The 17,402-nt window shown below is 41.5% G+C and overlaps 1 protein-coding gene across 2 annotated transcripts in view; it reads right to left on the minus strand.

Moving 5' to 3' along the window:
- The window catches only part of PRKG1 (protein kinase cGMP-dependent 1), a 743,395-nt gene that overhangs the window by 12,613 nt on the left and 713,380 nt on the right, over positions 1–17,402 (minus strand). For both annotated transcript variants that reach the window (XM_044420579.1, XM_044420578.1), the window contains exons 11-13: positions 11,011–11,150; positions 9,852–9,941; positions 754–895 (exon numbers count right to left, since the gene is read on the minus strand). In XM_044420579.1, coding sequence (XP_044276514.1) covers positions 754–895; positions 9,852–9,941; positions 11,011–11,150 — 372 coding nt within the window. The remainder of the gene's footprint in view (positions 1–753; positions 896–9,851; positions 9,942–11,010; positions 11,151–17,402) is intronic.

Here is a 17,402-nt window from a genome sequence, read left to right on the forward strand (position 1 = left end):
GAGGGAATCCTGTGGTTTTCTTGAGTCTACCCCTGCGTATTGGGTGATTTAAAGGATGTGAGAACTTTCTGGTAAATTCTCCTGGAATACTAGCCTCCCTTAAGCCTTGTTCATGTCCTACTGCTCAAATGTATTCAAATAATATTATTGAACCTCTGTCAGTGCGCCTAATCTGTTGCATTCTTACTCCTGTCTCTACTGCCACAGAGGAGGGGAGGGTAGGCCTTTGAACATGAAGGAAGTACACATGAGGCTGAATGCTTTTTCATCAATAATAATACTGCAGAAGCTAGGGGGCTAAAAGAATTGACCATTTGAAGAATCAATAAAATCACAATTTGATAAACAGCACAATTATACCTTTGCTCTTTCTTCAAATGAAATCTTTACAGAGATATTACAATCTTTATCAAGCACCAGGATCATGCAAAGGAAAAGAAGAAAATTCTGAAGATAAAACTATAAAGGATATGTAAAACCAGCAGGGAATTTCAACTTTTTCCTTATGTAAGAATCAAGAACAATTAGGCTATTTATTTTTCTTAGTTTTCTTTATAGACTGCTTTATCCTTGAGTTATACCACTAAATTCTACTTTTCAGCCAAAGGTAGTATTTTATAGCTCATATAAACCTGTTAGAGAAGGCATTTTATTATACTGAAAGAGGCTACAGGGCCTTAACTGCAATGCAGTGAGCATGACAATATCCTATTTTATTGCTGCTTGTGAGAAAAAAATATCCTGAGCACTCACCAGTTTGGCATAACCTCGATGATCTAGAATGAGATTTTCTGGCTTGAGGTCCCTATAAATGATTCCTTTGGAATGCAAATAGGCAAAAGCTTCTACCACACATGCTGTATAAAATCTGGTTGTAGAATCTTCAAATGAACCTCTGCAAAAGGAAAAGAATGATACCAGTAACACTCAACATGCACAGAAACATTTCTTGGAGCATTTCAGTATCATGGAGGAATAAGCCATTGGGTGCTGCTAGTCATGATGGCTATATACTATCTTTAGTTTTAGAGACACGTGTCCCTCAGGGACGTCAGCGAAATAATGGATTCCTGTGCATTCTGAAGTCTGAATCTGGGCATCTCCTCGCACAATTTTGTTCATTCGCTTTTTTCTTGTTGAAGAACTTTCCCAATTTTGTTCATTTGTAAATGCACATTCATGCAAGTCTGCATAATGCAGACTTGCACTGATGTGCACTTGCAAATGAACAACATTCTCATACAGAACAGTCTGGTTCCTCAGTGAGAGGACAGCGGGAGGTAAACGCTTGACACAAGCTAAAAAAGAGATTTAACAAAGTCTGTCCACCCCTGCTCTGCCATTTGCTGGGGAACACAAGAGCGTGCTCTTGCACTCACGCCCTGCTTCCCATAGGTATGTGGTTGGCCACTGGGAGGAGGATGCTGGTCTAGATAGGCCATTGCTCTGATCTTGCACATTTCTGCTTGTGTCCCTTAAATGTTGGGCTCTAAGCTTGGTCATGCTCAGAGGAGACCCTTTGAAACCGATCGGACTCAAGTGAGTCTTGACCGATTGATTTATTTTAGTTTACTTTTGATTTAGCTTTACTCCAAGCATGACACAGGCAAATAGTTAACTTGGTTCAGAATTCATTGTCTTAAATGATGTTAACTCTAACAGGAATCTGCATGAAGAGTCAATTATATTAGCTTAGGGACCATTTCCTCCTATAAGAACTCAAATTAGATCATCTTCTAATGCCTGTATGAATTGCCATCTGATACAGGGTGAGGTAGGACTTTTCCAAGACTACTGTCCACTGCTGGTGCTGAAGGTGGAAAGGGGACAGAGACACATTTTTTATCTTCACTGCTGCTAGCACACCAACCTGAGCAGGTGGTACAGGTATTGGGGCTCTTTGGTTTGTGGAAGAAAGACTGAACCACACTTGGTTGTGAAGATACAATCAGAGATGCTAGGATACAGGCTGACTTGTAACTGAGCTCAGAGTAAACAAATGTCTTTGTAGAATGGCTGAAGAATTAGTGCTGTTTGGTAATTATGATTCAGACCCGTGGAGGGGGTTATCTTGACCATAACTGTGTTGACCCCCTCCTAAACAAGGGAGACTAAAAATTGGGGGCGGGGCGGGGCTGGCACAGTGGCACCTGGCTGAATATTGCCAGGGAGCATGTCTGACGGTGTGTATGGTCTGGAGAAGATGCTCCACCATGTGAAAGTAGGCCTCAGATTATATCTGGTCTACCAGAGCTTGTTTTTTCATGAGGTAAAAGTACTCTGAGGCAATGCAGTTAAATATTTAAATATATGCAGGATTTTAAGTTTGGAATGACTGCACTGTTTTCGATTGGCACCATTAAGTTTACAGACTGAAAATCATAGTTCAACCATTTTCAGCAACATTAAGCATAGGAAACCACCTGAAGGGCTTGTGGTGTCAGGCGAGCATATTTCATGTATTTAATGACTTGACTAGCAGCCCACTGGCTGCCAGAGAAACCGTACTGCGAAACAGCTGTAGGGTTATAGTGGAATCATCTTTCTCTGCTTGTTTGCTTAGTTGTTGAAATATCATAGGGTTTGTTTTAATGCAACATGTAACTTTCCCACACTTTTTGCTTACTTTTGCTTATTCCAGTGGGAGCACTGATATCACAAGTTTATCATGAGGCAATCACAAAACTGAACATCATTCCTAGATATTACGGTCAGCTGCCAAACTAAGATTTACCGTCTATATGGTCAAGAGTGAAAATAGCACTCTTGAGAGTCTGCTGGCAGCGTACAGTCAAAAGAACATTTACAGTTTATTCAGACATTCAGAAAAATATATGCAGAATGTAGGCAGTCCCCAAAGGGACTACAGAGAGGGAGTCTGTACAAGAACCTGTCAGTTACATACAATTTGGAAGAAGGGGGATCGCAATACACAGTATGTTAGAGGCACATTAGGATAAAACAATAGGGATTTGAGAAAACACAAAGTGAAGAAACTTCAGGACAGGCAAACAATTAGCATCTCAAAGAATGAACCTCCAATGGACCGGCCTTTTATGTCAGGGGTATTAGCATTTCTAAGGTATATATGGGAAGCAATTCTTGCAACATGAATTCCTGACCTGACCAGTCTCAAGCTGTTCTTACAGTGTTAGGCTTTTAGCACTGATATTATGGGAAACCTTTTGGTCATTTTGTTTTAACGGAACAAATAAAAGCAATTTTGTTATGACCAATAAATAAAAAATATAGCCATGGCAAAGTGGCTTGCGCAGCACAATGAAGCTATGAGCTATGCCATACAGAGGCACCTAAGATGGACAGGTCATAGGAGAGAGCTCTGACAAAAGGTGATCCACTGGAGAAGGAAATGGCAACCCACTCCAGTATCTTTGCCATGAAAACCACATGGATACTATCAACAGATAATGAGAGATGATGCCAGAAGATGACCCCCTCAGGTCGGAAGGTGTCCAATGTGCTACTGGGGAAGAACCAGAAAGAATGAAGTGACTGGATCAAAGCCGAAAGGACACTCAGTTGTGGATGTATCTGGTGGTGAAAGGAAAGTCCAATGCTGTAAAGAACTATACTCCATAGGAACCTGGAACGTAAGATCTATAAATCAAGGTAAACTGGATGCGGTCAAACATGAGATGACAAGACTGAAAATCAACATCTTAAGAATCAGTGAACTAAAATGGACAGGAATGGGTGAATTTAATTCAGATGAGCATCAGGTATACGACTGCGGGCAAGAATCCCTCAGAAGAAATGGAGTAGCCTTCTTAGTCAATAAAAGAGTAGGAAAAGCAGTACTGGGATACAATCTCCAAAATGACAGAATGATCTCGGTTCGAATCCAAGGCAAACCATTCAACATCACAGTAGTCCAAGGCTATGCCCCAACCACTGGTGCTGAAGAGACTGAAGTTGACCGGTTCTATGAAGGCCTACAACACCTTCTAGAATTAACACCAAAAAAGAGATGTCCTTATCATCATGGGGGATTGGAATGCTAAAGCAGGAAGCCAAAAGATAACTGGAATAACAGGCAAGTTTGGCCTTGGAGTACAAAATGAAGCAGGGCACAGGCTGGTAGAATTTTGTCAAGAGAATACGATGGTCATAGCAAACACTCTTTTCCAACAACCCAAAAGACGACTCTACACATGGACATCACCAAACGGTCAGCACAGAAATCAGATTATGTGCCCTGCAGCCAAAGATGGAGAAACTCTATACAGTCAGTAAAAACTAGACCAGGAGCTAACTGTGGCTCAGATCATGAGCTTCTTGTTGCAAAATGTAGGCTTTAAGAAAGTTTAAGCAGGCTTTAAGAAAATTTAAGAAAGTAGGGAAAAGCACTAGCCCACTCAGGTATTACCTAAGTCATATTCCTTATGAATATACAGTAGAGGTGACAAATAGATTTAAGGAATTAGATCTGATAGACAGAGTGCCTGAAGAACTATGGACGGAGGTTCACAACATTGTACAAGAGGCAGCAACTAAACCATCCCAAAGAAAAAGAAATGCAAGAAAGCAAAATGGCTGTCTGAGGAAGCTTTACAAATAGCTGAGGAAAGAAGGGAAGCGAAAGGCAAGGGAGAACAGGAAAGATGCAAACAACTGAATGCAGAATTCCAGAGAATAGCTAGAAGAGATAAGAATGCCTTCTTAAATGAACAGTGCAAATAAATAGAAGAAAGCAATAGAATAGGGAAGACTAGAGATCTCTTCAAAAAAAAATTGGAGAATGTGAAGAGCAACTAAAGAGCCTCTTGATGCAGGTGAAAGTGGAGAGCCCAAAAGTTGGTTTGAAACTCAGCATTAAGAAAACTAAGATCATGGCATGTGGTCCTATCACTTCCTTGCAAATAGATAGGGAAGCAATGGAGGTAGGGACAGATTTTATTTTCTTGGGCTCCAAGATCACCACAGACAGTGACTGCAACCAAGAAATTAAAAGACTCTTGCTCCATGGGAGGAAAGCTATGACAAATCTAGACAACATACTAAAAAGCAGACACATCACCCTGCTGACAAAAGTTCGTATAGTCAAGGCTATGGTTTTTCCAGTTGCAATGTATGGCTGTGAAAGCAGGACCATAAGGAAAGCTGAGTGCCGAAGAATTGAGGCCTTTGAATTGTGGTGATGGAGAAGTCCCTTGGACTGCAGTCCCTTGGACTGCAAAGAGATCAAACCAGTCGATCTCAGAGGAGATCATCCCTGACTGCTCTTTAGGAGGCCAGATACTGAAGATGAAACTCAAATACTTTGGCCACTTAATGAGAAGGAAGGACTCCCTGGAGAAGAGTCTAATGCTGGGAACAGTAGATGGCAAAAGAAGAAGGGGGCGGCAGAGCATGAGGAGGCTGGATGGAGTCACTGAAGCAGTCGGCGTGCGCTTGAGTGGCCTCTGGGGGATGGTGGAGGACAGGAAGGCCTGGAGGAGTGTTGTCCATGGGGTTGCAATGGGTTGGATGCGAATTTGTAACTAGCAACAAACAAAACAAAACAAAACAAAACCTTAGAAATCTTAAGATATAAATTAAAATATCTTAACAGAATGACTCTTTGTAATAAATAATGCAGTTTTTTTTACAACCATCTTGCTTGCTGCTTCTATCCTTCAAATTCATTTCAGAGGAAGCACTGCAGCAAACAAGCCTATGGCTTCTAAACAGTATTCTGGAAGGTCAAAGAATATTTTGTATTTCCAATTGGTAGTCAGTGGTCTGGCCTTGGACCTGAGGATTGCCACTCCAGCTACCCGTCCACATCACAACTCTCACGGAAGGAAGCGTGTTGGCTACATCTCTGAGGTCAGCAACACAACTTCACGAATAGGTAAAGAGGGACATTTTGCTGGGTGAGGAAGGCTTGAGACTGGAGAGACCAGGATGTAAGTTATCTTTAGCCCCTTCCAGCCCACCCTGTGAAATGCTGTCACTAGGTAGATGGAGAGATAAACTTCCCCTCCACTGCCCCTCTTATCATGTGTCAGAAAAGTATAAGCCTCTGAGTTTGGGCATTTACCATCCTGTAATAAGATTGCACCCTTAAACACTAAACTGAAGCTTACAAAGTACAGTGGTACCTCGGCTCATGAACACTTCAGTTCACGACCAAATCAGGTCGCGAACAAAAATGTCATTAAAAAATTGACTTCGGTCGTGAACTCCGCATTGGAGCCCGCCACAATTGCAGCCATTCCCCCCCCCCCCCCGAGTGGGGAGATGGCCACAATCGTGCTGGCGGGGGGGAGATGGCCGAGATCACACCTGTCTTTCCCTGCAAGAGTGCACCCATGATTGCACCCGTCTTTCCTGCACAAGTGCAACTGCGATCTCGCCCCCCCCAGCACAATCGCACACGTCTCTCCCCCCAGTGTGCCCATGTTGGCGCCCGTCTCTTCACCCCCCAGCATGCTCACGTTCACACCCATCTCCCTCCCCAAGCGTGCTGGGATGACGGGTGCGTGCAGGGATGACGGTCGCAAGGAGATGGCCATGCTCGTGCTCAGGGTGGAGGGTGGGAGATGGCTGAGATGGTCACTTTGCTCCACATTTTTCTGATTAAAAAAATAGTTACAGAACAGATTAACCTTATTTACATTGAACCTTATGGGGAAATTTAACTTGGCTCACAACCAATTTGGGTCACGACCAGAGTCCTGGAACGGATTAAGTTTGTGAGCCAAGGTACAACTGTATTGATACAATCACGTCATTGCTGAGAATAGATACCATTTAAATAATATTTTACCATGTCCTTCCTCCAATTTATAGAGTCTGTTTTAAATTGGTATAAAGGGTGGACCAAAAGTAGCTATACAATACTGATCAGGTCATGTTTAGTCTCTTAAGTGCTCAAAATGTCTTTCATCAACATTGCAACATTTCTGGAACCTGCCCCTGCCACAGTGGCACAAATTCTACCAATGCATTCTATAAATGCTTCCAAGACTATTTCAATTTGTTCACTGTGTGAGGTATTCTATGACCCGATCAGTACCATATACCTACCTTTGACCCACCCTGCATAACACATTCCAAGAACAGTTTTAGTCAGACATTTCTATGAAATATTTCTACTTACATCTTGTTAAGAAATCCTATTTAAAGGTATATAACATAAACTTACATATTTTCCTGAAGTGAATGCTGCTTTGATACCACAATTGTATCAATTAATGGATACCCTAAGGAACTAAAAGATGTATTGTCTGCAAAGCTAGATGGCAGTAGATACCATGCATATGGAAGAAAAAGAACTTTTAGAAAAGAATATGAAGGCCTTAAGCAAATAGTGTTTTTTCCCTCCCTAAACTTAGCAACTGGTAATTTGGATTTTACCTTTCTGTTTTTTAAAATATTCATTAAAGATGTTTTTTTTAAGATGATAAAAAACTAGTAATTTTCACATCCTTATTCATGCTTGCTCTGTTTTTCTGTGATTTATACCAACAAACTTTGAATACAGTAATTAATACCTAATTTGTCTTACAATACTTTACTTTTTACTTCTGCAATTTCTATCTATTGCTTTGTATTCTGACATCAATAGAGTTGTCAGTCATTTATGCTCACTAACACCATGACCTTGCACATGTCTCCTTAAGAAGTCAGTCCCTCTGAGTTCAAGGGAAACCTAACAGCAGATTCATTTATGGGTCTGTGCTAGGTGCTTGCTAACTGTAGACTTGCGAACTCCAGGCTCAGCCTGAGAGTGGCTTCCACTGGAAAACTATTATAAGTAGCACTTTACTTCTATTTGTTTGATTGCATCACCTCCTTGCCTGAAACCAGCCAGTGAAGCAAATTACGTCATAAAATTTTGAAAGCATATTAATAAATCATTCCTCGAAGTGGTAAAAATCTAGACGCTAAAACATCCCATGTCAACAACAGGATTATGACACACTCAAAGTTTCTTTAGAACAAAAGTGTTTCACTAAAGCCCGGAACCAATTTCTTCTACACATGCCATGGGACTCTGGATTTGCATTCATCATCCAGTAGTACTTTTGGATTTCTGCATCCTTGACAAATCACTTTTGAAACTAACCCATGACTTACCTAGGAGTAACCCTCATTGAACTCAGACTAACTTATGAATAGGCCGGTATAAGAGAACAGTACAAGGCTGCAACCCTATGCTTACCTAGCTGAAGCCCTACTGAACCCAGTGGGACTTATTTCTGAGCAGACTCTTACAAGGTTACACTGTTAAAGGCACTGCAAAAACAGTATTCTGTTCAAAGAAGGGGAAAGACCAAAACCCCACTGGCTACCTTGGTGCCTAAAATTGCTCTATTTATTCTGAAGATAATCTAGAATTGGAATATTGGCCTGCTCTTAAAAATTACATAATTGAAAGCTGTGATGGTTATTATGCTTGATATGGTCAAATAATCTTGTCTATGGTAACAAAGGCTACTTTTTTCATCATATCACATATTTTTCACATATTTCATTATTGTGAAAGAAATGCAGGGATAGGAACCCAAGTTTGCCAGCATATCTTTTATTTCTCTTGATTAGGCCTGGTGGGAAATGTGTGCAAGTTCTATCCCATGGACAATTGGCTTGGTTTTTATTGCCTTATCCTTTTAGGGTTTGATTGCCTGCAGCCAGGATACAGACCAGGTGAGCAATGCCCTGGAAGAGCGTGGGCCACTGTGGGATTGGTTAAGACGATCACCCTATTACCTAGGTAGAGAACAGCGAGGCATTTGTCCTGCTCTTTGTCTTAATTGCCTGTGGCTTAGCTTGACCAATTTTGCAGAGTAAGGCTTGTTTTGTTATTTTTCTGTCAAGGGAAAGTGCTGAAGAGTTTGTACATTTGGGCCTTGGGTTATAACCTGCCCTGGTGTTTTATTTCTTAATTGTACTTTGTACTCTTTTCTCTTTTTAAAAAATCCTAGTCCCTTGACCCATTCCCTTTTAAAGTAAAGCCAGTGCTTAATTCAGTGCCCAGACTGGAGCAGATTGTTCACAGAGTACCTGGGTCAAGCTGTAGAAACTCTGTAGGGTTCCTTATGCTATTTTACTAATAGGCATTATGTACTAATTCTGTTTAGCACAGAACATTGTGTCATTCAATAGTTACTCCAGAGACTGCAAAGTCATCTGCATGGCAGATGCCTTGAGTCCTGGTTTGTGCAGTCCAATGCCATGCTACACAACCAAGATTTTTCACAACATACATGAATTTATCCTCATAAAAGGAGAAGCTGGGAATTGCCTAAGAAAGGCTGGGAAGTATTGCAAGCAAGCCGGGATTCGAACCAAGTCTCCACCACTCCACATCAGTTCTATTGTTCTAAAGTCCCGGGAAAGACAGGTGTTTCTTTTCCCAGGGTACCCCAGTGCTACGGGCAGGGAGCTAGCCATGCGACTGCACAGCCTGTGCCCATCTTGCAGTTCCGTCAGCCATGTGCACACCATATTGGACTGAGAACCCCTCGTGTGTGAAAACCACGGTGATCAGTTGAGAATGTGGACATGTTGCAAAACAAACACTACAGGGATGGATCCCAAATGACATAGATGACAGCTTGCCATTTCAGAAAAGAAGTGCAAGATTCTCAACACAAACAAAGGCAGGATCAGTGAAAAGCTCCTGCTGGGATGAAATGAGAGGAGAACTCCTGTGCCTTTGCAAAGGCATGCAAGAGACTTATTGGAAGAAGTAAGGTCTAAATCTATCTCTTAGCCAGAGTGCAAAGTTCCAGGCCACTGGGGAAAGGCTTTTGGGTGCATGATCTTGCTGTGAATCATGGGGGGTCACCTGATTAAGTCCGATGTATCTAATCTTACACCACAAAGAGGAATTTGCTTACCTGTCCCTGAGAATTGTCCACAGTTCTCCACCTAAACAGGCTTCCATCAACATATATAAATATTTGCTGTCCTTGAATGTTCTATATAGCCTATAATGGAAAGAAAAGGAAAACAGCAATGCATGCTATCAGCTTCCACAGCAGTCTGAAATATTAAATCGGATGGATGGATGGATGGACAATAGAGAGAGGAAGGGAGAATGAGAGACGGCACTGCTATATAACAATATCTCTGCTTGACTTGGGCACAAGGAGCACTGAGATGCTAAATCCCAAAAAGCTTTGCAGTGCAGAATTTGTGAGAAACTGAAACTATACAATCTTTGGCACACTCCCTTGGAAAACGTCTCATGGAATTCAGCAGGACTCACTTCTAGTGCACAGGGCAATCAATAATTCAATCAATATGGCACAGCTAGTTCAGTGACAGGCTTCCAACATGGTGTTGCAGAAGGCTTTCCCCCCTTGATTTCTGAGGCTACCTCTCTCATGTGCAGAAGAGGTACTTTCTTTCTTCCACAGAAGGTAATAAGTGACAGAGGGAAGCAGGCATTTTCCTTAATTTATTTTCCTGGTGAGAGAGAGAGAGTCACCCATCTCTGCTCCATTTGCTAGGCACTGAAGGGCATTTCAGCAGCCTCTGTAGCTGACAGCCGATTGACCTATACAAGTTCACTATGACTGTACTTCTGAAACTGAAAAGGGAATGTTGCACATCTGAATGCTCCGCCAGCACTCATGTGCCAGGCACAGCATTTTAACTTAATCGATCCATCAGCCACTTTATTAGGTGCAGGGGTTGTCATCATGGGAAAGCAGCTTTTCAGAAAAAGCTCGTACTTTCCTGAACTTGCATTGGCATTCAAAAAATGCATTCTCTTAAAAGTGTGCCCTGAAAAAACAGCCTTTAACACTTCCCCACCACACACAGGCATTTCACACTTAGGCTGTGGTGGTAAAGAGGAACAATTTGGGTGCACAGTTCTAAGGGGGGGCGGGAATGTAAACCTTTCCTGTTCAAGCAAACAGAAAACCGGATCACAATCTAAATAGGGAGTCAGGTGATCAAAATTTCAAGGTGGCGTTCAGAGCACCTTGGCGGCGTTGCGTATTGCTGCTGCGCACCTGAAATAGATTTATCAGAGGAAAATGATGGTACCTCACAATAAAATCTGAGTGAGCCCCTTGCATTATCTGCTTCTCCGAGCGTATGTGTTCCTGCTGCCTTGTGTCCACTATGTGCCGTTTCTTTAGGATCTTCATGGCAAACGTTTTGCATTCATCGCTTTTCAACTGGACCTTGAGGGAAAAACACACAAACAAAACAGAAACTTAGATATGAATATGTTTCAAAGGGCTGCTCTAGTTGATGGACTAAGAGGTACCATTTTTCAGCCCTGGCCAATGTTGTGTCTAGTTCCGTGTTCCCTCACGTCTTCTTTTGGTTTGAGGCCCTCTAGCAACAAAATACCAGCTGCTAGTTTATCCTACCAGGCCTACCCATTCTGATGGTGGTTATGAGCGCGAGCTTACTAAATGGATTACAAACCCCCATTTGATCCTTGCAGCAACACCCCTGTGAGGTAGGGCGGACTGTGACTGGCCTCAGGGCCCCCAGTGAGCTTTATGACTGATTGTGGACTGGCAGCCACGTCTCCTGAGTCCCAGTCCAACACCTGAACCACCTCACAGCATGAGCTGTCAGAAAAATAGAGATTTGGTGATCATTTGCATGCTCCAAATTGACATTAAAAATCTCTTTCTTTTTTCTCTGCTTGATATCTGTAGTGCCCACCATTTTAAGCAATTATTCAATAATTATTTATTTAAACGGTTTCTATAGGCTGCCTAATAAGAATGGGCTCTAGCTGACTCACAGTATTTAAAATATATATTTAAAAAAACCAAAAACCAGAAAACAACAAACTGTGTAAAATTTCCGGCTGGCAATGGTAAAAAAAAAAAAAAAAAAAAATACAACATCAGTTAAACACACACACACATGCACACACACACACACAATAGTGGATTAAAATTCACAGCCATTATTAATTTATTATATTGCTATCCCACATTTTTCCTTTCAAGGAATTCAATGTAAGATGAACTGTTTTAAGGAGCTGGAAGGATAAATCTTCAGCCACCTCCCAAGTGGCCGTGAGGATGGCACCCAGTGATTCTCTCTGGAGAGTCATTCCATGGCATGGATGCCACCATGGAACCATCCTTCGCCCTAGTAGCCATCTACTTTACACAGCACATAGCTGAGCTATGGAAATTACTACCACAAGCCGTGTAATGGCCACCAACTTAAAAGAGAACAGGATGAATTCAAGCGGAAAGGGCTATCTATGACTACTAGTCCTGATGGTTATACATTACCTCTGATATCATAAGCAGTATGCCTGTGTACACCAGTTGCTGTGGAATATGGGCATGAGGGCATGAGTACTGTTGCACTCATGTCCTGCTTGCGAGTTTCCCATGGGCAGCTGGTCAACTACTGTGTGAACAGAAGGCTGGACTAGATAGACCTTTCATCTCATCCAGCATGGCTCTTCTTACTCCTTATGAAGACAATGAATAGGTAGAGGATGCTGATCTTTCTACTTTCCTACCACAGTTGGAATGAAATGCTCTCCTCTCCCCTTGCATTGAAGAACCTTTGGAGGATTTGTGCTGATAGGATTTTTCCTGCCCTTATTTCTGAGTTTTCTAGCTGTGTTTTGTGGTGGTATGATGGATTTTATTCCACGCATAAGGGGAAAGTCAAGAGGTGGGCCTATACATGCCCTGATTTCCTAGTAGCCCCCCCCCCTTGTGATTATTTATGGAAAAACAAGATCTGTAGCTGCATATTATGTACTAACTGGACATCTGTTTCGCCCCTTACATATATGGAAGTTCTTTCAGCTAACTCTAGAAGGAAATTACTCTTGCATGTTTTCCTGACAAAGTATATTAAGTATTTATTCTATATTGAAAGCAACTTTCCTAATTACCTTAGACACCAGGGAGCAAAGAAAACACCCTCACACAAGAGAAATAAAGTGTTGTTATAACTCCAGAATACTTACAAATGCTCCTTTAAACAGAACCTAGTCATTGCAATTCTTTTTCCTTCAATGGAGTGAACTGGCCTTCAAAAATCCACTGGATATGCTTACTCATCATAAATCTAAATACTGAATTTTTGCAAACCACCTAAAGACCTTTGGTTGTTGGGAAGTATAGAAATAAAACGGAAGCAACAATTCAGGTGTCCAACTTCCGAACATGTTTCTACAATACAGCCCTTGCAGAATTTCCTTCTTGGAATTTTCCCCCCTCTTTTTAATGCGTATTCATCAGTTTGGTAGTACTTAATTTTTTAAAAAAGTCTGTTGATCCATGGGTAGGGTATGGGAGGGAAATTATTTGCCTTGTGCCAACCATCAGCACTCTGTACAGCCAGTTTCTGCAGCAGCAAACTAGAAAGGAAACTATTCACTGGAATACGATTGCAATGAGAACACTTAAACAGCACCTCAGTTGCTCAAATAAGGTCCATTTGTATGCAGCCCCAGACCAAAAACTAATTTGTTTAACAACCCGAGTTCTGTGATGGCTTGACATCACCAGTCTGCAGCAGATGAGGAAAACTCTTTTTTTCCTTGCAGTCACTAAAAGAGAACAATTTGATCATTTATTGTAGTTTTTTGTCTAGAGTCTTCTTTTGAATTCAGTTGGCATTTTCTTCAATAGAAACGAACTTGAGCAATGCACCAGCTTGGCCTTTAAGATTGGGATAAGACAAGTAAAATTAAGAGTGCCATATAAGGAAACTGAGTCAGGAAGTTAGTTTTCAGAAAGAATAGACTCTTGCTTCCCAAGAATGAAAGGATGTATATGTTTTTTTAAAAGCACAATAGGTTAGATGGAGTCATAAAATAGGCCCATTGAAATAGTTTGGCTCAATTTGACTGTTAAAAATTTCTCTACTGACCCATAGCAGAAGCTGTCTGAGAAGCCCCTAGTCATGACTTTTCTCAAGGTTGCATGCATTAGAGTTTGCTTCATGCAGCAAAGCAAGGATTTTGTTGGTGTGACTGAACAATCCATGTGGCAAATTATGCCAAATGTTATGGTGAAATGAGAAGAATCACCATATGCAAGTTGGCTACTGAAATGATTTGCAGTCTCTCCTTCATCTGTGATGCTTCACGTAGGATGAGAGCTTAGATGCTCACTACCTAGGACCACCTCACAGATAAAGCAAACGGTGTGGGAGCCTCTTTCCCTTAGTGCAGCTCCACACCAGTAGAAAAGCCTGTTAATATGGTGGACCCAATGAGCCAGTTGCAGTTCCAACGCTTGCTAGCATTAGGGTGCCAATCAGGTAGAAACTAAAAAGCAAGCCCCACCTTCATGGTTGTAGAACTTGTACACACTGAGGAACAGAATGAGACTGTACCATGGCTCATGTCCTTGTGTGTGCGAGGAAGAGAGAAAGAGAAAAGAGGGCCTTACCTTCTTAAAAAGCACCTGAAGCCAGCAGAACAATTCTACAAACAGTAGTTTATAGATGGGTAGTAATAATGCTGGATTTGCTGCAGATTTAAGCAGGTACAACTGGGCTGGTGGAAGCAGAACTTCTCTCCTCTCATCCCAACTGCTTGAGCTCTTAAAAATGCTAGACAGGGTTGCAGGGGAGCCTGCGAAATGGAGTGAGGTGTGGTAGTGGGCTAGGGCATTGGCGTCCCAAAAATTTGGACAGAGACACCTTCCATGGGAGGAGCTCTTCTATCCATTAAATCTGGGTCTTGAATCTAGGACTCTTTAAAAAAAATAGCACCATGAACCTAGGATACTTTGAATCATGTGGGATAGAAATTAATGGCCAAGTTAAACAATTTGTATGTCTTATTATCTGTCTCATTTATTTCCACAGAAGAGTTAATTAAAGTGTTTCAAAGATTTGAGTTCGAACCAAATCTGTGCATAATGTTTGAAAAGTTAAGCGCACGTGAAGGCACGGACTAAGCATCCAGGGGGTTCATTGGGCATCCCGCAACACTAAACTGAAGGGGACATTCAAAGCGATGGAGATGCTTTCAGACCAACCCCAGTGCTCTTAAAACAAGGCTTCCATCTTCATCATAAGGTGCAGGAGGCATTTGATTTAGAATGAGCACCAGGGTGTGCAACAGCGTGCCTTGCACAGTAGCGGCATGCCTGCCACATCAATGACCTAGTGATGGAGAGGATGATCCTACATTCCAGTGCATGGCCCTTCCACCCCGATTCCTGCATGCAGAAAGCGGTTATGGGATCATTTCCTGATGGGATTGATTCTTCATAGCATAATCCAATTGTTGTTCCGAAAATCATTCTGAAGTTTACAAATATTTATCATAATTCAAAGGAAACAAAATGAAGATAGGCAGCAACAAAGGATCCTTGTATTAGGTACCAAAACAAATGCAAATGAATAATAAATACCTATGATTCAGATTAGGTGGGTCTTTTTTTGTTTTGTTTTTTATAAGGTTTGTTAGTGATTTTCTGTTTATGTATTGGTTGGTTGTTGCTGAGCTATTGGGCTGTAAAAAACAAATGACAAAAGAAAACAAATCCTATTTGTAATGCCTGCATTACTGACATGGATGGTGTACTGGCTTTTGTTTGAAATTATTCATGTTGGCAGCTGTTTTCTGTTTATTGAATGCATAATTCTGAAAGAAGCATGGGCAATTTGGCAATGCAGCTAGATTGCATAGTAAATGCAGAACTAATTTTTGTTCTGTTTTAATGCTTTGCATACATAGTGCCATGCAGAAATATTCACCTCTCTTTGACTTTTTCACAATTTGTTGTGCTGCAACCAACAAAAGCTGGTCTGTTCTGTTTACTTTTGTGCCACTGTAAAAATACTTTGCACCTTCACAGTGTTTGGCATTGTTGCCACAAAATATTCATATATATAATCTAATCCAGCTCAATTACTGGTTGTAAGACAACGAACTGTGGAAAAGTCAATGGGTGGTGAATGCTTCTATAAGCAATGTAACTTTTCATAGAATAGGATAAATGCAAAACGTCATCAGAGAAGTTTTAAGAGGAGCTTTTTCCTTTTAGTTGTGTAAATAAAGCTACCCATTGTCCTGTGAAGTGTTGCATGAAATATGAGCTTCATGTAAAGAAAACAAATGAATGCTACATCATGGAAAATAGGTCTCTTCCTTCTTAAGCCAGCATGTACGTGTCATCATGGGCTGAAAATGCTAGCACCTTCTGACAAATATGGAAAATTGAAAACATCAGGATAAATACAAAAAGTCAAAAGGCCTGGTTTAGTGCAATGCATATGCAGCAACCGGGACTATGCACATGCACCCTGGAAAAGGATGTTGGAGCCCACACAGTGTCTCCTTGGCAGGAAAGGGGAACTGATTCTGGTGCTCTGATCTTTGTTCAAATGGTGCTTTCCAGCTTTTTGTTTACTAGGCTCTGCATGCAGGGCTGCGGCTTCTGGAGCAGGGTACAGCATTGTGTAAGCAACACTCATCTGCACACATGATTCCCCGCCAGATAGATGGCATCCAATTCCACAGGTGTATAGCTTCTAGTTGCATCCAGGTGCAAGAATTAAAAATTTGAGATAAGATTTGTTCTCTTTCCCTCCACAGGCTGCATGGCCCATTTATTTCCCACCAGAGGCAAGAAGCGAATATTCCAACAAGAGCAGTAATAGTTTTCTTAAAGCAGATCAGACTTTTGTCGAAAGAAATGCAATACACTCAACCAGCTTTTCTGACACAAGGCATTTTTTCTACCAATAGGGAAAGCAAACTTGGAGAAGCAGCCCTGGAAAGAAAGCTTTGAAGGAGTACCATCCTTCAGTCTCTTGATCATGCAATAATTCATCTACCTTGAAACTTTTCATATAAATATAAGCTTTTGCAGTTCTTTTTCTAGGGGCAAATTCCTAAACACCAGGAATCACTACACTGTGCCTTCGTTAATTATTGGATGGAGTAGATGCATTAAAGCAATGCTTTTATGAAAAATCGTTTATAGTAGGAAAAAGTTCTATGAGCAAAAAATGATTTTGCATGTAATATATGCCAAAGAGGGTAGATTGGGTAAAACAAACAGCTCTGTGCCTGCTCAGAGATTCCTTCTGGGTGTTCGAGCTACTGGAAAGTACTTTGGCCATTAGATTAAAGAATGTTTTGGAAGAAAGGTCTGTGGCTTTGAATATGCAAAGGGAGGAACCCAGATTACAACCATTTGAACCCAATGTAGGGTTCTAGGAACAGTCCCTCATATGTTTGGGCCCCATCCTTTCTGGAGGGCCCCTTTGGAAATGAGCACGTCTCCTCACTACACACCAATGCTCTTATTGGGCCATTCTCTTCTGCCGACATCATATCATGGGATCAAGAACCATACCTGCTTCATCTGTCTCTGAAAAACTCCTTTGTTCCAAGTAATCTCTGCCAACAGTACATCATGGTTGTTCTCAGAGGTTGCCTGAACACCTGGGGAGTCTAGCCTTGGTCTAAGCAT

Source organism: Varanus komodoensis, unplaced genomic scaffold (assembly GCF_004798865.1).
Source record: "Varanus komodoensis strain SLA01 unplaced genomic scaffold, ASM479886v1 scaffold11, whole genome shotgun sequence".
NCBI lineage: Eukaryota > Metazoa > Chordata > Lepidosauria > Squamata > Varanidae > Varanus > Varanus komodoensis.